The sequence below is a fragment of the Melospiza melodia genome, chromosome 6 (assembly GCF_035770615.1).
Source record: "Melospiza melodia melodia isolate bMelMel2 chromosome 6, bMelMel2.pri, whole genome shotgun sequence".
Classification (NCBI taxonomy): domain Eukaryota; kingdom Metazoa; phylum Chordata; class Aves; order Passeriformes; family Passerellidae; genus Melospiza; species Melospiza melodia.
Genome location: NC_086199.1, coordinates 68328920 through 68352956, shown reverse-complemented (window position 1 = coordinate 68352956; position 24037 = coordinate 68328920). Strand labels below are relative to the sequence as shown.

Below are 24037 nucleotides of genomic sequence, written 5' to 3'. Positions count from 1 at the left end.
CACACTCAGTAATTCGGAAAATATACATCCATTTCTTCAGCAACTGCTATGTGCTGAGAAAAATCTGCTTTCAGATTATTACATTTTCTAAAATTAAAGCTTTTGTACATACTTTGCTAGTTGTACAAGATGACTAGTGGCAGATGGGGACAGCCCTCTGATTTTGCTGTAGCTCCAATAATTCCTAGAGTAATTCACAATCTAAATGTTACCAGAGCATAATCCACCTCATTAAAGCTTGACTACAGACTTGTTTCCACACAACCCCCACCCCAAGACTTATTATCTGAATGACCTTGGTAATGTCAAGCAGCTTCTTACCACAAGTCTCAGAAACCTCTTTTCATTAATACTTGAAACAGAGGTTTAACATCATAATCAGAGTGCCAAGAAAATATTATGTTTATGTCCTACAAGAAGAAATAACTGGTAGAGCCATCTGCAGACAATGTTCTATTTATTACTTACGGGTGAAAATTGCTACCTAGATTGATGGCTCCCATTTGAAGTTTTTCTAGAAATGTTTTCTCTTTGTCCACAGCACTTCCTAACAAATTGCTTGCTATCATATATTTTGAAAAGCATTATTCCTTTTCCATAATCTAAGACTATTTTAGGTACTTACAGAAAGAAATATATCATGCATTTGTGTGCAAGCACATGCACATATATCTAAAATGGTCATGAATTCCTCTTTTAAAGTTAAATTTTAGGTACATTCCTTAAATCACAACTTCTACTACTTTCAGAAAGGCATGAAAATTCTCCCCTGCTGGTCATAACTTAGGAAAATAAAGCAACTTTAAAGAAGGCTTTGCTTCTGCACTTACTAAAGGATGGTGGAGGGAGGGAAAAGCCTGTAGACACACACTAATGGATGGGAGAACCATGCCTCTCATTTGAGAAAAACATTTCAAAAAGGCAATTAAGCATCTCTCAAGTGCCATTAAGAGCCAACCCCCTGCTGCCTGCCTGAAGAGTGTGTCTACAGTCTGAGACCTATTGACCCCACTTTCTGCAGGAAATCAGGCAAATTCAAGCCTCCATAATTTGCTAAAGTCTTCCAGATTTCTGCTTGGGAAAAGAAAACCATACAGGCAATTAATACAACAGCAACCTAATTAAATCTCCATTATGGCAGCAAAGCATGAAATGGCTAATGACATAGGGATGGCTTCTCCCAGTCACTGCTCAAGCAACCAAGTGATGAAGGCACATTTGCTCTATTCCCATCTTTATTAACATTCTTGATGGAAATTCACAGGGACTTTCACTCTCAGAGAGGAGAGCAAACAGCAACAGTAGATTGATCATCCATCACCTTTCTTTGACAAAGTGCTGACACTCAGCTATAGATAAGACAACCCTTCACTATCACCCTCCCAGCTAATATCATTAGAAGAGCCAGGATAATTAATCCAAGATTAATAGGTTACTTGCTGTGAATCATTTTTATGGGCAAAAAGGATCAAATTGAAATGCTAGTTTCCTAAGAGTAATTTCATGTCACTTAAGTCTCGCAGTCTCAGTTGTCTGACAGCTCTTTGCAGTTCATATGAAAATCCAGAGTACTGGAATGTGAGTGACAGTGAGAGCTTGGGAATAGCCTGAAGATGGAAGAAGGGAGAAGTCAGGAAGGGTTCTGTATATACAAAAGGATTCAGACTAATGCAGCTGTCCTGTGCATGCTTTCTACAAGTGTGCATGTGTGATAATGCCTTAGAAACAAGGCACCTTCCTTTACTATAGCTCAATCAAATATCGTCCTCCCTTTTGGTCATCAAAAACAACCTGATACTACTTTAGGAAAAATAAATACATTAAGCATGATGCACTAAGGGAGCTGAATTCTCATGACATGGGAGGCCTCAGGCTGGATTTGAGGTAGAGTCTTCAGGTTAAACTTAGCAGAGAAGGTTATAACAGACCTTTCTTAGCAGGGTACAGAAGGGAGAGAGGTGGGAGCTCCACAGCATCAATGAACACATACAGCTGGACTGAGAAATGGACAATCTTAATATTTAAATTCTACGGAGCCTCAGAGATACTGGTAAAACATCAGAGGTAACAAAGACTCAGGACTCAGTCCTGTCCCAAAACTTCTTAACTGGTTGTTCACCATTGAAAGAGACTTGAGGAAAGGTACAGTAGACACATTAGGAACTACATCACAGAATGGTCTTTGGGAAAACAAGGCTGTGTAAGATGTTCCATATAAAAGAAGAATCAAGAATCTCCCAGCTATCATTTAGTGGGAAAACTCAGCAACAGCACTTAAGAAAAATAAAATTTCACTGCTCCCATGAACAAGACAGTGAGCTTTCCCACCTAATTTATTTTCAACATCTAGCCTGCTTGTTGTAAACTACCTGTTACTGAAACCATATAGTCTGAACAACAATTCACCGTCTTTTAAAAACACAGAGGTAAGGACAGCAGTGTGCTGAACTTAGTAGCTGAGCAGTCCTACACATCTAAGCAAAACAGAGAGATATCCCCTGCCACTGTGGTTAAGGCTTTTTCAGCTGGGTTGTTCTTAAAATCAATCTAACCTCAACATGGTTTCAATTATGAATTACCAGACCAAAAAAAGCCTTGATTTATTCTATTTTCCTCCAATTATTTATGGTAAGTTTCTGTTCAATACTTTGAGAAAGTATTTCATCATGCTTCCCATCCTCAAATGGTCACAGGGCAAACCCAAAGGAATTAACCCTCCCTATTTGTCCAGAGCCAACCAAAGTTCTTACACCCAACAGCATTACAAAGTTGAGTGGCCATCATTTCATGTTTCAATGAAGATCTTAAACCCTCCTCACATAAAAAATTAGCCACAAGATATACAGGAACTTCCACCTAGTGTAGAATAATCCACTGTGTAAGAAAAGTACCCTAACTCTGGGCAGGTAAATTAAAGAACCAACTGTTAAATCACGTTTCACACTCACATAAAAATACCAACGTTTACATCTGAATACGTGTGGGATGTTCAACCAGTCCATAATACCAACACCAAAAAAAGCCATCAATAAAATGAATTTTATTTAATATTTTAAAAAATACATATCTTCTAATATAATAAATAAAGCAAGATTTGATCCAGCTGATTGAAACCATCACACAAGTAGCTGGAAAATACAGCAGAAACAGAAATCTAATAGTGTTCAATGGAAAAAATACCAAATATGCACTGCCCAGAAATGTGCTAGCTTGCTCTCACTTACAGGTAGATAAAAAAGTGTATGCTAATATTTGCTTAATGCTTTGGAGATGACAAACAGTACTAAGAAGGAAGCATAGTTATAACAGTAGCACTATCTGTAGACTGAGGACTATAAAATATTAGTCAAAGAAGTTAGGAAGAGTTTATTTTTTTAACAAGTGTCAAGTTCCTAGTAATTGGCAGGACCCACAAAGTATTCTGTAAATTAACATTCTTCTTAGGCTTTGCTAAATGAATGGCATTCTGGGCACTAAGACAACTCTGCTATTTTAGCTTACACCAAATGATGGTGCTGTTTTCTGCCTCACTGGAAGAAATGAAATCTGGTATGTTTATTGTTCACATACTGATATTCTCAAGTGATTATTAAGCTCTGGTCTGTATCATCCAAGGTCAGAGCTCAAAAGCAGCCCCTGACAAAAAAACCATCTAATGTTTCATAGGTCTGCATTATAAACAGGCTTGAAAGAATTTCAGCAAAAACAGCTGAAGAATTCTGAAAAAAGCTGTCTTACTCATTTTTCAGAAACCCATACGTATTAGTGAGGTATAAGGCAAAGAGGAGAATTTCAGCAATCTACAACGGAGCATAAGTGAGGAAGTAATTTACCTCTATTAGAGCATAACAAAGTACTTAATTGAAGGTAACAGATCACATCTCAAGCCCAAGTCATTATTTCTAATCCAGCCCAAACTGGTAACCATCAAAATGCACACTGTAGAATCACTCATTTTCTGGCTTACTTGGACGTAACTGATTGCCTCTGCCTAATGGATAATGGTTGGGCCAAAAGATATAAAAGACATTAAACTTCCATGCCTGCATCAAAAGACTGTCTGGGATGTAAAGGGCTCCAGTAGTACCGGAATGAATTTCAGGCCCCAAAAGTATCATTTGCTCCTCTTCATTAAAAGGAAGAAATATGTCATAATGCATTTTTATTCAAAGTATTATTCCATAACATACTAGCATGTTATATGCTACTAGTCTTCCATTTCCTCAATAGGACAGTGAATAAGTAGAAAAATAATCCACTTTATTACTTTTTTTTTTGCTTGAGAAAGGCCAACAGTCTTCAGTCAGCCCATAAAAACACATAAAACTGCTTGGATCACTTCCCCTGTGCCATGTACTAAGTCTGGAATTAACTGTATATGCATTTATCTTCTGCATACTGCAAACTCCCTCCTGGAAAAACACCCTCGTGTACCACTGCTGTATGGACACTCTGGTGAAGATACTCAGGCAACAGTCTTACTAATATTTTGAGCCAATATAAGTCAAAGTAATGCCAAGTTAAGCAGCCTTCAAGCCACACAGTCCCTCCCTTGCACACACCACCACTCTTTTTTTTTTCTTGCCTGCTAAGTTTTATATAAGGAATATTATTTTGGTTAGTTCACCACAAGTGAAATAGAAATATCAAAAAAAAAGGTTGCACATGAAAGAGGAAACTGTGACCCAACTGTAGAAGAGTGCGGGACTACTTTGGGTGTTCTGGAAGCAAACACATGAAGCTACCATACTTCAACAAAATGCAAAGTATAATGTGCACCTTGGAGAGTTATGAGCCATTCTAATTGTCTAAGTAGAAATAATGGTTATACTGCTTTGTCTAACACACGAAGCAGTTGTAACAATTGAACAGTGCAGCAATTAGGAACCAGGACATCTTACCAAACTTCTTCTATTACTTCTCAGGATTCTGTGAATTACTAAGCAAAATTACACACAAAAAATTCCCACCTCAAACCAAGGAAGAGGGCAGGTAAGAAATCATGGCCAAAAGTTCTTTCTAAGTATCCTTCTCTGCATAATGAACTTGCACAGCAAGCTCTTCTTTCTGTTATACAGTTGAATTTGTCCTAGCAATTAAATGCACAAATTCCTTAAAGCTGGCATTCTCCTGTATAGATATTCCATAGGCAAATCTGTGCTCTCATTTTCAAAACCTCACTATCCAGAGCACAGGGATCTGAGGAGCCTTGTACTGATTAAAGTAATGTCTGGCTAATTTCAGTAAGCCCTTGAAACAGTGATTGCACCTCTGCACCTCTTCTACACACCCTGCACCTTTGTGTTCCTATGGAAACCAGGTAACAGGAACAAAAGCGTACAGAAGAGTATTGTACCTAATCCCTACTGACCACAACACCACATGCAGCAACAGGCAGAGCTAAAGGAACTGGCTGCACTCAGGTGACCTTGAAGGCAAAATACAATGGCAAGTTCTGGAAGTTAGTTCTGGCCAGTAACACAAGAATTTATGAAAGTTACTCACAATTTTCACTGTGGTATTAATGTTAACTCACATTATTTTGCTTATGCAAAATACTGTGAGTTATTTTAACAATTAGCTATATCCTAGCCCCGAGACTGAAATAATTTTCTTTAAAAACTTCAGTCATGAGTTTATTGAGAAAAGAATACCACCATTTTCTTGTAAACAAAAAGGACATTAGTTACTTTGCCTTCTTATCAAAGTTAGAGGATACAGCTGCCATTTTCTGCTACCTCAAATGTACATATTTAAGTCCTTCCAACTATAATGTTTCATCCAGGCTGACTAGAAATTGTAACAGTGCTAAGAGTGGATATTACACAGGAGCTAGATGAGACACAGGCTCAAGCAGATTATTACTGCCCAACAAGAAGACAATTTTGAGACTGTGACTAGGGCATTTAAAAAAAAGTACAGGAGAGAATCCAGGATATGTTTTTAGGTTCCCTCTGTAATCCTTAAAGGATTTTCTTCATTTCACTAAGCACGTTTAAAGGTGCTTGGCTCTGCTACCATAATTGTAAAGGTGTTAAGATATTCTGATTCCCTTCTTGTCGAGTACACACTTGTGCAGATTAATTTTCCCTTAATACTGATCAGGGCCACATTTCCTCTCTGAGAAAGGACAAGAGGAGATTATTAATGCCTTTGGCTCAGCAATGGAAACAGAACTTCTGAAACACAGCAATGAGCTTCTAACTCTTCATCAGCAACTGTTCACACTCCACAGGTCTGAAAAGTTTCAAGTAAAACCCACTTTACTCCTACCCAATACTCCTACCCAGCTTTCTTTTTCTAAACTATCATAAAGCAAGACAGTTAACAAGTTTGGTTTTATTAGTAAAACAAAACTATTTTTTATATTTTGACACAGAGAAAATTAACTGATTATGAGTGAAAATTATCTACAGGGTTTTATATAGTAAAAAATCAGAACCAGCTGCTTGGTGCAGGAGGTTAATTAATACTGCACTGTTTTTTCTTAACAGAAGTGAGTTCAACCAGTGAAACTTTAAATTAAACCAAGAACAGGCAAAAAAAAAATCCAGTAAAACTTTGATCATCAGTTTCTGTATTAGAGAAATTGTTAAGAAGTAACATAGAGAAAATTTTAGGCATAAGAAAAATCAGCTATATCAACAGAATTATATGAAAGATTCCCCCAGATTTTTTGAGATCTTCAGCATTTCCACTATTTTCTCTGCATCATACAGACTATGTCCAAATATATACAGTGCTCCAAACTCTCTCTGAATTAAATAAAAATAAAGCATGTGTGTGTGTGTGTGCGCGCATGTGTGCATCAAGGAAAAAAAAATCTAAACAGGGAAGCAATTTAATGTGTGCAATAGCAAAAGTTAAAAGTTCTCATCTTTGTGCCAGGACATAAAACTGCTAGTTATTTTGCCAGTTGTCATAAAATATATTAGCTTCATCTGTGCAAGTTACCAGCACAACACATACACACACAAAGTCAGACACAGAATTATTACCGAGTTTCATAGCACATACCTTTTATACAAGAAAAAAAAAAAAAAACAAAACCACAATTTGTTTTATGAGTAAATCAAATGAATTTGCTTACCACAGCTGGGGGATCATTCCACTCTTCATAAGAAATGGCAGCATATGGGTAAATTCTATCATTGATAATCTGAAGAGTAGCGAGAGCAATTGCTTTCATCGATCGAAAATATGCTTCCCAGAACCACCTTGCCTGTAAAGAAAATAAAATTCACTTTCACACTGCCAGATCCAGTGCTTAATACTCAATTTTGGCTTGCCATGCACAATCTGTTCCATGCAGTCTACATGTCAGGTGGAAATTAAATTAGGAGGCATGTTTATTGTAGATAGAGTATTTCCATAATGCCTGAAGGCTTCAAACTCAACTCCACCCCTTAAAAGGACTCACAGCCAATAAAAAGAAGCAGCAGCATTATTTTGCAAGAGATTAAACAGAATGAAAATATTTGAAGGAATCAAGTACTTTCACACTTAGATCATACATTTTCATTCTGAAAAATGTCAAAAGCATTTTGACCATAGAAGAAAATAAATTACATATACTCCATTTTTTCTAAGGTAAAGGAATCCACAGTACAGTTAAATAATCAAATAAAAGCACTCTGCCTGAAAGGCAGAACTTAAAAGTCTATTTTTAACATCAATATTAGATATTAAAACACTTGATCATATAGAGAATTTCCATATTCACAAAACCTACCAGACTAATAGCTTCCAAGAGACCTAATATTATTTATACAAGTAAATGATCATTATTTTTACCAAGAAATATACATGTACATGCCAATTTATTACAATTGTTAATCCAGGCTAATTTCTAGCACAGTGTAAAGCTGGTGAAATGAAGCCTGAGATTGTTATACACAGGTGCTCCGAATTTCACAGATGAGTTGCTCCAAAACTAAGGCCCCATACAAGCTTTCATCTTGTCCCAGTTTCTGTGTATGACAGAAATTACAGAAGAAAAGCAGAGGTTTGGAAATGAAAATGCTGACTTATCTGACTCTCTGTTAAGAGATGTAAACATACTTTGTCAATCCCTAGAACTATCAAATGATCCTGTAGGTTCCTATCCAACCCAGAAGGAAACATGCTTAACCAAAACACATAGGTCAAGAGTTCTGGCCCAAAAGATATTATTTTTTTCAATCTTACTTTTCTTCAGGAAACTGCAGCACACTGAAGTCTCAAGAAATTAATTTCATTTGCAATCTCCCTATGGTGAATTACCAGCTATAAGAGTATGTGTTTGCTTTTAGAAGGTAGAGCAATTAAAATAAATGCACTTTTTCTTTAATTGGAAACTTTAGAAGTTTTCGGAGTCAGGACACAGCTGAAGACAATACACAAATTTGGGCAAATGCTATTTTACTCTTGCTACAGATTTCTTAAATAGCAAAAAAGGGTCTAGAGTTTAGCAGTTTAAATAGCATGCTATGAAAACATTAAATAATATTATTTACCTTATTTAGTTACCATATTATTTACCTTATTCAATTACTGAAAGAATACCAAGTTTCTGGAGGTACAGATCTTAGGATTAACCAAAAATAACTCTTGTTTATCTGTTTTTAACAAATGCCAACAGATCTCACTCTGAAGGTCAGTGCTTTTTAACAGAAGACACATAGTGATTCCTGCATTTACACTTCCTTTTGGATATTCCTAGACTAAATAACAGTATAGAGGAAAGATTATAAGCACAAACTTGCACATATTCATGTTTATGCTACTTTACTCAGAGTGTAAGATATGGGGTTTAGGACTACAGTCTTGCTGCTGAACCACCAGCCCTAGAAATCTACTCTGTGAGTAAAAAAAATTAAATTCGTAAAACAGATTCAGTAGAATATTTCTGCAAATATTTAAGATGAAAAAAATCCATGTTACAATTTAAAAATAAACCAGGAAAGAGGTGTTTGCTCTCTGAAGTACTACATTTACTGTGCAAACAGCCGTAACTGTGACTATTTCAGGCTATTTCAAAATTTAACTGCATAGAGTTAAATTTTAACTCACCCATGACACCCATGCATAGAGTTTGGACACCCATGCATAGAGTGATGGGTATGTCCAAAATGACACTACTCTGGAGGTTGTCATCCAGAGAGAGTGCAAAGCAACTTCAGTTTAGAATAGAATTACTTCCCTCTCCTTATTTCTCTCCCTGATAGGACTTAACAGCTGGATAACAGGCTGATTACCAGGAACACGGAACAAAATTACTTCCACATTCAAGTGTAAAAGCAGAAGAATTACATAAAAGGGTAAGAATAACTAAAAAGACAATAAAGCAAACACCACATGCTAAGCAAAAGCATTAGTATTTCTTTCCCCATATCCTATCCCTGAAGAAAAATATATTATCACAACAGCAAACTATCTAAAAAGAAAACCAGAAGCAGATCAAGAATTAAAATGGACCACAACAGCTAATTTCCTTTTTCAAGTATGCTAAACAAAAAGGATTCTAAATTTTATTTTCATGATAGACAACAGTTTAGAACAATTGCTGCAAGCAGCACTAAGTAGGAAGGAGAAACTATGTAGCCTTTTAGCATACAACTTTATAAGCAATTAAGTAACTATTAATAGTGTGAAATACAGGATTATGTATTCCATTGTCATTAAATGACAGGATTCCTATAATGTTCTAAGACTGTTTATTAATACCATAATATCTATTGCTATCTAACTTCATAAAAATCAAATATGGTTTTCTTTCTTCAGCAAAAGTAGGATGGCTCTGATCTAGCTTCTCTTTACTTAAAGAATGCTTGTAATGTCAGGGAAGATTACACCTTTATACCTGAAGCAAATCTGGAGAAGGGGGCAGAGGGAATTTGTGTTTTATAGACTAATATTTATGTAATTAATTTTTTGTAAAGAGCCATAAAATGTTCCCACAGTTAGTTGTAATATTTTTGGAGTTGTGTTTCTTTAAGGCAGAACTCAAAACCTTCTAAGGGGATTTGAAGTCCCCAAACAGATGTTTCAGGGTCTCATTACTTCCTCCCCACCTTGTTTGCTTTTATAAAGCAGAACTGATTAACATGGCTTGCTAGTGTCTGCTGTTCCACATGCTGAGTTACTAAATATTTTGGGAAAGTTTTCTATTGGGAAGATATATGTTGATTCCATTTGAAATCTATTTTCTACTCTGCTTGGTGAGGCTGAAAATCTTATGTTGGAATGTAAGAAATAGAGGAGATAGAAATCCCATGAACACATTTGTGATATGGGAGAGTAACAACAACAAAAGGAAAAGGTTTCTGTTCCAGACTCTTATGCCAACTTTCTTATTGTTCTTACATGGCTTTAATGAGCTCTCTGTTCCTTTTTTTGTATCTACGAATCCAGGAAATTCAAGAGTAACTTTAATACACTAAGCAATGTTTTTAAGGTATGGTAATTGTAATGCACTAATTAGAGCTACCTGAACTCCTTTCAGGATCTTGAAATAAACAATCCGTAAGTCCAGACCTTGGCTTTCACATAGAATTGATTATACAAGACTACAACTATGATGAAGTCAGACTCCTCCTTTCAACTTGAACTGAAATTAGCTTCTAGTACTCTTTGATGAAGTTTCCAGATTTTTCTTAGGAATCACACAGACTTGTACAGAAAACTAACTTTGTATACACCTAAATATTGCTTAGGCCATGGGCAACCTACATGGTTAACAGAAATCAAACATCTGCTTTGTACTTTGTTTGCCAAGACAACAAAGATCAATGTACATTAACCATTATGGCTTACAAGGAATTGAAAACTGAAAGAAGAAATCCAATTTCTTTTCTCCTTCTAAATTTCTGGATAAATAGAAGATCTAGGATAGATGCAAAATGAAAGACAGAAAAGCATTACTTTTGAAAACAGTTTTACCAATGCTTTGAAGAGTCAAATCGAGCATACCGTATGACTTGACTGACAATGAGAAATACATTATCTTATCGGGTTGCCCAGTGGGTTGGAAGTGACTGGAAGTTCTCATTACACAATAGATTGCCCATGAAATTACTTCATTTGAATTCCCTTTCTGCAGTAAATTTAACAAAGCCATGACAACTTCATTATGGAAGCCAAAGACTGAAGGAATCGGAGACCAAATTCTCTTCTCTCGCCAAGCAGTGAGCACTGCAGACTAAATTCAAACATGGGCATGCAAGTAAGTAGTTCTAAGTTGTTGCCCTTCCTTCTTCTTTCCTCCTGCCCCACTTCCAACTGCTACATCCTCATCAAATCAGCCATGAAAACCCACCACTTTCTGTGAAGGCCAAAATTTTTTAACGTAATATAGTGTTATCAATTTATCTCTACAAATACACATGCACACCTTGAGAAAGATTAGCAATATCTGCAAGACAGATGTTCCTTAAACCAAGCAAGCAAGCATCCAACCCAAAAGTTCAATTCCACTTGTTTTCAGTTCCAAGATTTAGTTCAGACTATGAAGAAACTAAACTGCCAATATTCAGTACATACCAGCACAGGCAAGAGCTTGGGAAGGGAGCATTTGAACTTATTTTCATACCAAACAACAGGCAGCAGCATGCAGCAACAGGGCAGCCTACTCATAGAAAGTAACATTTATTTAGGTAAGGTGTTATTTTCCTTAGAAATAAACACACTTGGGGGACTAGCATCTCTTTATAAGCTCTTTACAAGCCAACATAGCATCAGGTTACAGAGTTCATTCATATAATGTTTATAAGTTCTAATTTTAATGCCATTAATGGTGCCCTGGTGTGGAGTGCAAGACAGATCAATGTAAATATTTCGATTGGTTTTTGACAAAAAAACCCACTGGGCATAAGGTAAGGAAAGGACTATCTTCTTTAACATTTAGATCAAGGGCAAAACAGTCCATGAAAGGAACTTTCTAGCCTTCTGGCTTTTCACAGCCCATGATTTGGTGGGAGTTCATAAAAGTAGCAAGAGGGGGAAAAAAATTCGCAAAAGAGTAGTAAAATTTAACTGCCCATAAACCACCACTTTTCTCAACTTTTAGGTCAGGCGCCATGATGCTGTGAGATTCTGCCCCACTGCAACAGTTCAGTGCTTCCAAAATGCCTTGAAAGGGTTTACAAGGCCTTGAAATACAACCATTTTCACACCACCTATGGTGACTCTACTTAAATGCTTTCCCTTCTTAATGGCTCTTGGTGTTCCTGGCTTTTACTCCCAGCTGGATTGGAGAAGTCTATGCAAGCAAAAGAGTGTGGCCTACCTGCTGCAACAGCAATGGCCTGGAAACTTGGTGAACTTACTTTTAATCCTGGTTCTGTTACTTATTTACAGATAAAAGTTTGGCATTTATTAGATTTCTTGCTTCTACTTCAGCATCTCAGCAGTATGTGTAATATTGACCTCAAAGAGATGTTACGAGACTTAACCATTCTAAACCTTTCAAATTTTGGAATGGATAAAAGAATAGAAAAAAAACCCATTAACTTTATCTTCTCTTATTATTTGTAAATAGAAACTTTAAATTAATAAAACATTTAGCTAAGTAACTGACTGCGGTAACCCTTTGCTAAAACGTGTACCTTCAACAGGGATACAAAAGATATTACAGTAAATATCTACAGCTCAGCTGTGCATCTGACAGCTCTGGACATGGAAGTGCATCCACAAGGCCTGCTAAAGTTTTATGCCATATTGTTTTAACAAACATATTTTAAGTTACTGAGACACAGCACATTATTATATCAAGTAAAGTACTCAGACTGGTCCCAGGCAACCTCCCCTGCCCCCAAACTATTGCCATTGGGCAGTAGAATTAAATGGGCTACTGAGGTTCAAGATAAATTGAATTTTTGTATGTTTGCCCTATACTCAGGATGCATATGAATATAGCTGATGTTATATAATAGTCCAATAGTAAACCTGAGCTTCAAGAGCCCTACTGACCTCCTGTGCAAAAGGGGACTGAAGGTAAGTTACTCTTTTGGAGCAATATGCATTTTAGAAAAAGTTTCTCAAAATAAATTTTGGGGTTAGACTGAGGAACTTATAGCCTCAAGTTCCCACCTTTTTCTGCTTATGAATTGTAATTTGCACCCTCTTTCTGTACTGTTTCGTTGCTCCTACATCTGGTTCCCTGTTCCAACAGTTTCCTTGCTGATCACACATACTACTTTTAGTATGCAGTTCTCCAGCAGAGATGATACCACCTGGTATCAGCTAAAACCAGTGATATGTTTAGGTTTTTTATACAGGCTTACAAGAAAGCCTCATAAGACTTAATACTATTAAGAATTAAACAGTATTTTGTTGTTTCTAAAAAATGGTAAGATTTTGGGATTTACAAAAAATGCTTGATGGTTTAGGACCCTTGGTGATATCACTCGATCACATTCAACCAAAGGCAGGTTGGCTTATTCTTGGTAATCAGTGCAGGAAAAAATAGGGTTATTCAGACAGAAATTTAGACTTCTGGTACCTTAAAATAACTTCCAATAAATCCATTCCTCTCTTAGTAATGGATCAGGAGAGGACAAAATAAGTGACTAGCTGTAGGCCATGGTCCTTCTTTCCCTTAAAGCTCTGTTTTCAATAGTGACCTGAAGTAGTCTCATTTTTCCTAGAGAGGGATGAGGACTTGAAATGCAAATCTAGGTTACATTTTTCAAAAACAACTCTCAGCCCATGAAAAACAGTAAGAGAGCTGTGCTCTGAAAAGTGATCTTACTTTTAGGGTGCCAGCACAATTACATGAAACTGCAGGTAAACTCTTTAGAAATTGCAAGTAAAAATTGGTTTCTTTTCCCCATACATGGATTATGTAAGAATTTTAAAAGCTAATCCATTAAATCAATTAAATACTGGTAAAATCATGCTAACTTGCCTGAAACTGAAAAGTTTTCTGATTTTCACATTTTTATAGAATATCAGATTAAAAGCATCTTTCGAATTCAACCTAAACTGGCTGTGTTGCATCTGTTTCTCACTGCAGACCTATCCAAGAAAAGCAATAGTGCAGACAGTATATAGAGTGTTCAGAGTAACAACATGTCACCTCTAAAGCTAAAAATGGAGATAAGCAAGGAATTGAAGTTTTGGAGGCCCATGATCACTTCAGATAAAGACTAATCCATAATTCAGCATCGGGGTTATCTGAACCTCAAACCAGAGGCTCCTCTGCAAGGGAAAAAAGGAATGAACAGTAGAACAATGCAGGGCACACACTTATTTCGAGTTAACTAAGGTTTGCTCCTAATGTAATCTGACATCATTATTTCAATATTATTTCTGAACTTTCATTCCACGTTACTGACTTACGCACAATTCTCAAGTAAAGCCCTGAGAGCACTCAATTCTTCTATTTAACTTATACAAATTATATGAGTAGCCTATAGAGGAATATTCCTTAATTACAAGACACTTCAGCAGTATGAACAAACAAATCAATAATTTGTATCATTACAGTTAAATATTTTAAGAAAGAGATTCTAGACAGACTTTTCATGGTGCTGTTTTTTATTGTAATTCAGCTTCAAAAACAGTGTCTTCAAAAGTGAAGCAGTAAGTTGATTTAATTCTTTGGCTCAATATTCTCTGCTGCAGTAATTTCAGCTATGAAACAAGTACATTTGCCTCCTTCAGATACAACAGAGTGAAAACTGAATATTTCCATTATCCAAATTTCTTTTTTTTCTTTTTCTTTTTGAAGCTGCCAATTCATAAGGGGACAGAGGTCAGAGTTCGAAATGCTAATCTTACCCTTCAGATAGCAGCCACTTGGGAATAACTCACTTCTACTCACTCTCAGTTTTATTGCTGGAGACTACTTGCTGACTCTTAGAAGAGTTAAAAGAAAAAGTTAAAAGAAAATCTGAGTGCAAGCTCAGATATTAAAACTAGGCTTCTTGCACCGCAGCCTTCCTCAGATTCTCCTCTTTGGTGCTTTGAAAAGAATCACATCAATTGTAGTAATTCATACATACAACACATACCATGCATATACAAGAACAGTTCTTAGTAGCTTATCTGTTAAAGTTAACATTTTCACTCTTTCTTTCACACTTTTACATAACTTTGGGAGTTTGAGGAGTTTTTTGAATTGTTTTAGGGGTGGTGGGTTTTGGAAGCTTTCTTGCTTTGGTTTTTCTAAGGTTTTAATCTTCTCATGAAGAGCCTTCTTCTGCTTAAATACATGACACAAAAGAAGGTACTTTCAATAAGAGCTCTCATTCTCTCTCACTAAATGGCAACTTTTATATAGTTTTGAAATCCTGCATTATCTTTACCCTTAAAATACAGATTTCCGCTATTCCTTGTCCTAGTAATAGCAACTTAATTCTAAAAACAGCGAGAACACAAGACTTGAATAGATAAAAATATCACCTGGCACTGGTGCTCTCTCCTCCCTCCATATATTTCTGCACCTCAATCTGCTTCTTTGATTAATGAGTATGTCAACTTAGCAACTCTTGTGCAGAAGGCAACATTGTACCAGCCAGGAAACCTGACTTACTGTCCTGGCACCCTAAAAATCCATGATCAAAATACTTTTCAGTTATGGAGCCAACAAACAGCTACCAGCACTATGAGCAGCAAGGAACCCACCCCATTCTCAGCTGTGGCTGGGAATACTGTTACAAAAAGTGGAAACAGAGCCAGCAAAGAAAGCAGGATGAGAGGAAAAAACAACAAAACTCAAAAAAACCCCGCAACCAAACAAAATCCCAAAATTTTATGCAGCATTTACAGCTTTTAAAATGTGATATTAAAATATTACTACCATTTTCTGAATTCCCTTTGATCCCAAAGGGCTTTCAGTTTGTCTTGCTATTTACAAGCACATGGCATGTATTGACACCATAGAAATAACACAGCTGAAAAAGAGAAAGATACTACTCTAGCTTCCAGATAAGCCATTATATATACATAGTCATCAATAATGATGTAAAAACACAAAAAATAGCCCACTCTCATCCCTCCAGTTTCCAGGAGTTTGCATGGCTCTGTAATTACTCCAATTTCACCAGGCCATTACTATAAAGGAAGTGGCAGGCACACCTAACATGGGGAGTAGTCAAAAATACTTGAACCTGTATCATCCTTATTAAGATGTTTGTTCCCAACACACTCAACATAAAACCAGACCTACAGCGAGCTAGAATTGTGCTATCACTGACTCAACAGGAAAACAACAGAAAACAAATATATATGTATGTAATTGCAGGGAACATTCAAATACTGCATGCCCAGAAGTTGGGGGGTGGGAAGATGTTTTATCCACATTTCTTGACAAGTGACAGACAGCTCCTGAAACTGAAAGCAATAGGTTTCTAGTCCTAGGGGTATTGCCTTCAAATATGTCTATGTTCTCAGGGTAGATCAGTTTTCCCTGCTGCAGGCATCCTGCTGAGAGGTGAGGTCCCAAGCAAAACACAGGAATCTGACTGCAAGTCTTTGAGGTGGCAGGAGCCAAGGGAGGTTCAAAGACAAGGCTGGCTGGTGGGCAGCACCTCTGAGTACTGCTGAGGTTAGAGGTTAGTAAAGCAGGAGCCACTGGCCAATAAAACAGTGTTTGGAGAGCCCACCCTATAGATAAATTGGGGATCTGTTTACACCTTTCCCAGCTTTCTGAGTTACACACACTGATGCTTCCCACTGTGATCTTGTCCTGTGTCCACCAGCATCTCCCTTCCTCGGCAGCTGCCCTGCTCTCTGCTGGTTGGCTTTATAGCATAGCTAAAGGATGCTTGGAAACTTTTAATCAGCATCCAGCATCAAAAATAAATAAATAAAAGCACAACTGCTTTTATTTGTGTCAACTGCTGCAATAAGATCTGGCTTGTTTGAGATTTCCCATGACTGCTGTACTAATGCTGGGAGAATAGAAGCTTAAATTCCCTTGATTAGAGAAGCTAAACACAAAGCAAGCCCAGTGCCAATCACACACATGAAAGGATAGCTTTTTGAAGGATGAAAAAAAAAATCTAGGTAAGGTTACCACTATATTATAGCTGTCAAAAATCAGCACATACCTCAATTTCAGAGCTTAAGCTCCATACCAGGAAGAACTCGCCCTTTTGATGAAGGTATGTTTTGCTCAGTTTCCTGTAAGCTATACAGCTCTGTTTTATATAAGCACAAACACAACACACATACCCCCATACACACAGTTCCCAACACTGGACAACTTTAACCACAGACATTACTGCCAGCGTTGCTTGAATACAAATACATCTTACTGACTTCTCAGAGGATAAATCTGAAGGACTGGCAGTCATGCAGGTTTTTCCATATCTACTGGAAAAATTCCATTTAGGACATGGCACTGCTTTCTTCCTCCACATCTTAAAAATAACTGGTCTTAGCTTGAGCTATATAAAAACACCTCATCCTTCATGGCTCAAAGTGCACATGGCTGTATGGCTATCTGATGAAATGGGAAAGGTGAATATTAACTGCAGGTTGTGATAATAGTATGTGGTAGTCACACCACAATGAAACAGAATTGAAAATAAATTAATATGAAAAAATCATTGAAAGACATCAAAAAGAGTTATTTATTTATTCTTGTTTCTTCTTGGTAAACATCTGGAATAGCATTCTATTCTCTACTGTATGAAACCAAATTTCTATCCATGATTCCCTACCAACATTAGCATCCTGGAATATGCACACCCTCTACAATCCTTCTGCTCATAGCATCTCTACAGAGCTAAGTCACCAGAATTCAATGACAACTAATGCCAGCTGCCACTTTAATTTCTAAAGAGCATTCAAAATTGTTCCCAATGAAAAAAAAAAAAAAAAAAAGGGAAATGAAGAAGCCAAACCCCAGATACAAATTACAGCATTTGAAAGCCAAGGGACACTACAGTATATTCCTAACACAGCCCACTATTCAGTTTGCAAAAAAGAAAAAAGACGCATAATTTTCCTACCCCCAGGCATCTAAGAAACTATTCAATATATCTGCATAATTTACAGACAAAGATTAAAGGAAAAGCTGGCTGAAGATTATCTGTCAGCAAATTGTTTCTATAGAAAATGTAAGACCTTTCTAGTTTAAAAGCCAGATGCTCCTACTGTACTCTAGCATACATTTGATACAGTCATTAAAAGAGGATCTAGATTTCTAAATTCCATTATTAATATTATGATTTGACCTTGTATAAGTTATTTACATTCCGTAAAATGGATACAAGACCAAGGTGTATTTACTATTCTATTTAATATACTCACATGCAAACTACTACAGCCATGAAGTGTATTTATGCTATATAGATATATGCTAAATTTGTAATACTTTCAACAATTAAAGGGGGCAAACAAAGCAAGCAGCTTTGATAAGGAATGTGATGTGGTATGGACTATACAGAGGGAAAGCATACAGTAACAAAGAAAGAGTCCAACACCAGGAGATCATGCTTAATCATCCATTTGTCTGCAGCTAACTGCTTCATGTGCATGACAGAATAATTTCAAATATTCTTTCTAAAAGTACATGCCTTTCCAATTTCTGAATCATCTGGTTTATCTGTAGTCTATTCAAGTTGTGTGTAGCAATCTGCAAAGGGTATCCAAAAATCCACTATGCAACGTGATACAGACTCTTAAAGCACAAATTCTCAAAATCTAATCTGAAAACAAAAATAAAATTGTCTCAGAATAGCATAATTTTCCTCTTACAGTAAAGTTTAACCTTTTACTGTTTAGAAGTTGCCAATGTAGATACAAAAGCAACCCAAATGTATCCTTTAAAAATGGTACATAGAGGTGCTGATTGGTCTCAAATTTCAGAGCTCTTTCTCAGAGATGCCACGAAGGCAGTTTTCTTCATTCTGAAAAACAACAAGGCAGGACAGACAAGGAAAAAAAAATCTAGGATAAGGATACTCTCTGCAACAACTGAAGGGAGAGGGGAGCAATGAAGGTCTCATATATAAATGCCAAGGATTCTACAACTCCCATGGTGATCCTAGCAGTAAGCCAGGAAAAAGTTTTTTTCTTTCCTTTGCTGTTTGCAGCAACAAATCTTTCCTCTGGGGGAGGGGTGAGAGGGCTGGAACTAACTTCACTGCATCTGATAAGATGGCAAATTGTCCAGGCCTGACATTTATGGGGGACCCAGAGCTTCACTGAAGCACTCAGGGAGGATTAAAGCAGGGTTAGGCTCTGCAGTCGCACTCCTTAAAATGCTACAAATGGCAGACAGATGAAAGTTTTCTTAAATTTGATAATGATGATTCTACAGAACCCAGAGACAGAAGCTGTCCCCTGTCAGGGAAAGAACTGCAGCTGTACATTTAATATTCTCATTAAAAGGACTTGTAAAAGCCTAAGCATGTTCAAAGAGCATCTAGTGTCCAGATATTGAAATGAATTTCTGTTTAATTGGTTAACAAGAACTAAATCCCATCTCTTTCATGTAAGCTGCACCACCCACAGGAAAACTCCACCACCCATTTGCTTTAACTCTATCCAAGACCATTTCACTGCAAGAATGGGATGTTTCACACGCTGGCAGTGATTGCCTGGAGCCAGCAGAAAGACTCATATAGCTGTCAGCAAGCTGATAAGAGTTGAAATTACTCTACAGAGCCCTCTTTAAAGAAGAGCCAAAGAAGCACATTAAATGAAAGGGAGGAGGGTCAGAAAAGCCAGCCACTCATGTTGTTTTAACGTGGCACTAAAACAAGTCATTGATTTATGCTTGTGTCTTCAGCTCTGTTTGACCTGGACTCTGAACTTCTCCTCAGTTCAGGGCCGAGGCACATGGGATCTGCCCAAGAAAAACTACAACAGCTTGTCCAGGTATTCTAACTGTGGGAACAAACACTGCAAACTATGTTTTCTATCCACAAATTTTACCCTGAATTAACATCCTGTTTTAGCCTTCAATTGTCCACTCAGGCTAAAAAACACAAGAGGCTGTGATTATCTGAAACTTTAATTAGTGAAAAGCAAGAATGGTATGTGGCCAACTATTTGAGAGGGTACCTTGTGAGGCTTCAGGAAAGTAAATTACACATTCACCAAATAAGGAAACTATACATCACTTTCATTAGTGTCCCACTGAAGTGTTTGGCAGCTGGTGAAGATGCATTTTAAAACCCACTGATTATCTGATAGTGTTATTACACAAGGCAATATAATACTCAAGTCTTTTGTAAACATGAGTCCTGAAGCTGCCAGGTCTTACCAAATGGCCTTGTGTTCCCATACCAAGCTCCACAGCAGGTACCTCAGGAATCCCCCTCCCACAGACACAGCAGGCATAAGCCACCACTTCCTCAAAGTGCTCTCCAGCTTCCAGAAGTCTGCAGTGCAGGAACTTTTAAGCCAGAGGGTATATCTTTGCATTCATCTCTGACAGATTTTCCTTCTCTGGATTTCTTCATTCTGCCTTATATGTCAATAAAACCCCTTCACTCACACAAAATTATGAAGCAGTGATTCTCATAGACTACTTTTTAGTTCTGTGAGATCATCTCCTTTTTTTTAGACGAGATTCCAAATAATAAAAGTACTGTGAGACATCAAATGAAATTGTATCCAACAATGTACAGTCACATCCAGTCACTTTTTCATTGCCTTCTTATTTTTTAGTTCTGTATTATATTCCTGCTTCATCATCACCAATCATTTATTTTAAAGATGAAGAGTGTTACACTATTTCATCAGTCTCCTCTTGAAACTTTTGATCACATTTGTTCTATTATATAACTTTCAAGATGGGAGTACCATAACTACAGACTGTATTCATGGTGAAGACATACAACAGATTTACATGGTGGCAAAGTATTTTCCATCTTGTTCTCTCTTTGCTAAAAATTCTTTGTATTTTTTTAACATAACTGACTATGGAATTTATACTTTCACATAACTATTTATTACAGCTCTTAAGAACTCTTTTCCAAGTGATTGCAGCTAGTTAAGAGGCCAAAACTGCCTATGAGAAGCCTGTTTTAAATTGCATATACCCCTTTGTATACTGAATTTAATTTATCACTCTATCATTTGGCCATTTTGTACCTGAATTTCTGTGGCCTAAGGTGTGCCAGTTCCAAATAAAACCTTTCCCAAAGCAGACAACTCATAATGGATAAATGCAAATGGTTTTCTATAACTGTTAGCTCAAGCCGCAAAGTTTCTCTTAAAAGGCCATGCTATTCTGGGGTACTTAACTCCTACAGAGGTGCCCAGATAAGAAATTCAGGGAATTTCTTATCTCCAACCTCTCCACTTCTCTGTAACTTTAGTTGAAATTGGGCACTAACAGAAATCATTAGAGAAATCAGCATGCACATTGTATGTGATCATGCACATTTCCCTAGAAAACCAGGATGAAAAGAATTCCCACACTTGAGAACACCAGCTCATCATCCTTGTGCCATCAGAGCACACACAGTCATCCAATCTTCCAGAACAGATTTGAATCCAGAAGTTTTATTTCTGGGAGATGGAGAGTGTTACAACGTCAAAAAGGAACAGGCACACAAAGCCACCTTTTGAAAACAAACTCCTTACCTAAAATCTCTGCAGAGAGTAAGAATACCTAAATAAACAGAAGAATGAGTCTTCTATTCCCACTACATAGTACTTCTGATTCTGTGCCTTAGTGAGTCTATCCATGCTAAAAGAGTTCTAAGTATGTTGGTATTAAGTGAAGATAAGTACTTACAAATGCCTGTTTATTTGTATAGACAGATTCACCTCACAAAAAGAGGGTGAAAAAAGCACAGTGGCTGAGATATAAGCTGAGGAAAACTTTCACACTACTAAAGACATTTATGCATCAACTACAGTGCTGAAACATGTTTCCAGAGACTAAAAGGTTTCCAGAGCAAAACCTTAAAAAAAAAAAAAAAAACAAACAACAAAAAAACCAAAACCTGTTGCAAGGGAAACAGTACAAGGTGTGAGACAAGGTAATACCAGCAAAGTTTTGTTTAGCTTTTTTTCTTTTATCTATTTCACTCGGCAGGGGCAAGAGAAAAATTCAAATTTTACTCTCTATCATACAGGCCCATTATATCTACTTCTTCCCCTCCACTTCTAGAACTTTGCTATTACCTGGATGCTGGTTAGAGGTGCAGATAAAGTGAAAGCATAGGATGCAGCATCAAGCCTGTGCAGCTAAGCTGCTTATCAACTTTCCCCTGGGCACTTCTGCCAGTGTTTCAGACTCCATATGGAACTATTTGTGAGAGGGGGGTGGATCAAGGAAGCTTCAAAGAAAATGAGAATGACAATGTTACTGTAGAAAACAGATAAGACAGCAATCCCAGAGATACATAAGTTTTATCCAGCCTGCTATTAATTTTAGCAGCTCAGTCAGCAGAGGCTGGTTTTGATGGTCAAAATAATAAAAAGAACTATTATTATTATATTTATTATATATTATTATATGTGAGAATTTGGTTTTCAGGGACAGAGGCTGTACCTGCAGTATTGAAAATATGTATCAATTTTTTACAACTGTGCAGATCAGGCTACAAGCACAGAAACTATTCCCTTTTGTGAGGACAGACAGGAAACTGGACTGGTAATTGTCGAGTGCAAGCTGTTCTGCAAGTTTGAACAATAAAAGCATAAGTTAATATAGTTGATCTCCAGAGATCTCAGTGCAATCAGGGATGATGTAGGACAGTAGAATTAATTTTGATTTCCCACACTCAAGCTCTGCTCAAACCAATTAATCTCTTTCCCAGTTTATACCATGTACTGTCTCATAAAAAGTTGAGCAAAACAGAATTGTGTTGTAGGAAATCACAGCTGAGGTCATACCAGCCCCTGATCCTAGCAGATGTCTCCAAAATTGAAACTCCTGTATTTTATCCTCTTCATGACAGTATTATGTGATGTCCATGACAAGTGTGCAAACTGGAAGAACACACTTTCAAATATGAATTCTTATATAACTTAAATGTAATGACTTCTCTCTACAAAACTTCCCTTCTATACCCAGCTGATGTATAGCTAGAAGCACCTCCAGAAACAAAGAAATAAATATGCATTGAGAAAATTTTACTCATTAAAAGCAGACAAGCTGAAAAAAATTATATACAGGTATATGTAAGCACATGCTTATATGTTTACAAGCACACACCTAGAAAAAATTATATACAGGTATATATTCAACTTGAAAAAATTATATACAGGTGTGCTTATATGTTTATGTCTACATTTTAAGCTTGATATATGATCTCCAGCAAATCTCCTGTGATAAAACACTGGAAAAAGTACAAAGTAATCAACAAAGAAAACTGGCAAGCTAACATTTACAGTAATATTTGTTTTAATTTTGATGTTTTCCAAATAAGGATAAGAATTATATCTTAAGATAACAACTGAAACCAATGCAGTTGGACAGCAAGGCTCCAATCCCACAAAGGTCATCAGACCCAAAAAGTCTGACACAATAAATGCATGTTTCAGCAAGGAGAAACTCAGAGCAAGGATTTGTTCTATTTGCCTAGAAAAAATTATCTCAACCATACATGTCAGGTTACTGGTAGTTCACACAGTTTCAGTCATTTAGTACTTTTCACCATTCTAGGTGGCTAGAACACAGAACACCTTTCAGCAAGGGAATTTCAGAGACACACAGGGATTTTGCCTTGTAAATAAAGCTGACAGGACATGAAATGTATGGATAACATGTTTAAGTATCCTCAGTACACAGAGATAAAATTAGAAAGATTAATTCCTTGTGATTTCATCCTGTTACTTTCACTATCAAAACACACAATAAAAGCAACAAGATGTGAGAAGAAGCTTTAGAAAAACACATCACACCTTCAGTCAATAGAATCACACTTTCCAATGATGTTCAGTGATGTTTTAACCCAGTGACAATGACTATTGCAAACCATGCATAGTCCAACAAAAATTCCCTCTGAACAGAGATTATATCTGTACTGTGAGCACTAAAATATCATCTATTTTAGGTTAATTTTATAGAGTTACAGGTAATATAGATAATGTATATATAACCCAAATTAAGGGGGTTATTGTTGGTTTGTTTTGTTGTGAA

General features: G+C 36.8%; 1 protein-coding gene across 2 annotated transcripts in view; it reads right to left on the bottom strand.

Moving 5' to 3' along the window:
- Window positions 1-24037, bottom strand: part of EXT2 (exostosin glycosyltransferase 2) — a 71201-nt gene that overhangs the window by 30272 nt on the left and 16892 nt on the right. For both annotated transcript variants that reach the window (XM_063158833.1, XM_063158832.1), the window contains one exon: window positions 7091-7222. In XM_063158833.1, the coding sequence (XP_063014903.1) occupies window positions 7091-7222 (132 nt within the window). The remainder of the gene's footprint in view (window positions 1-7090; window positions 7223-24037) is intronic.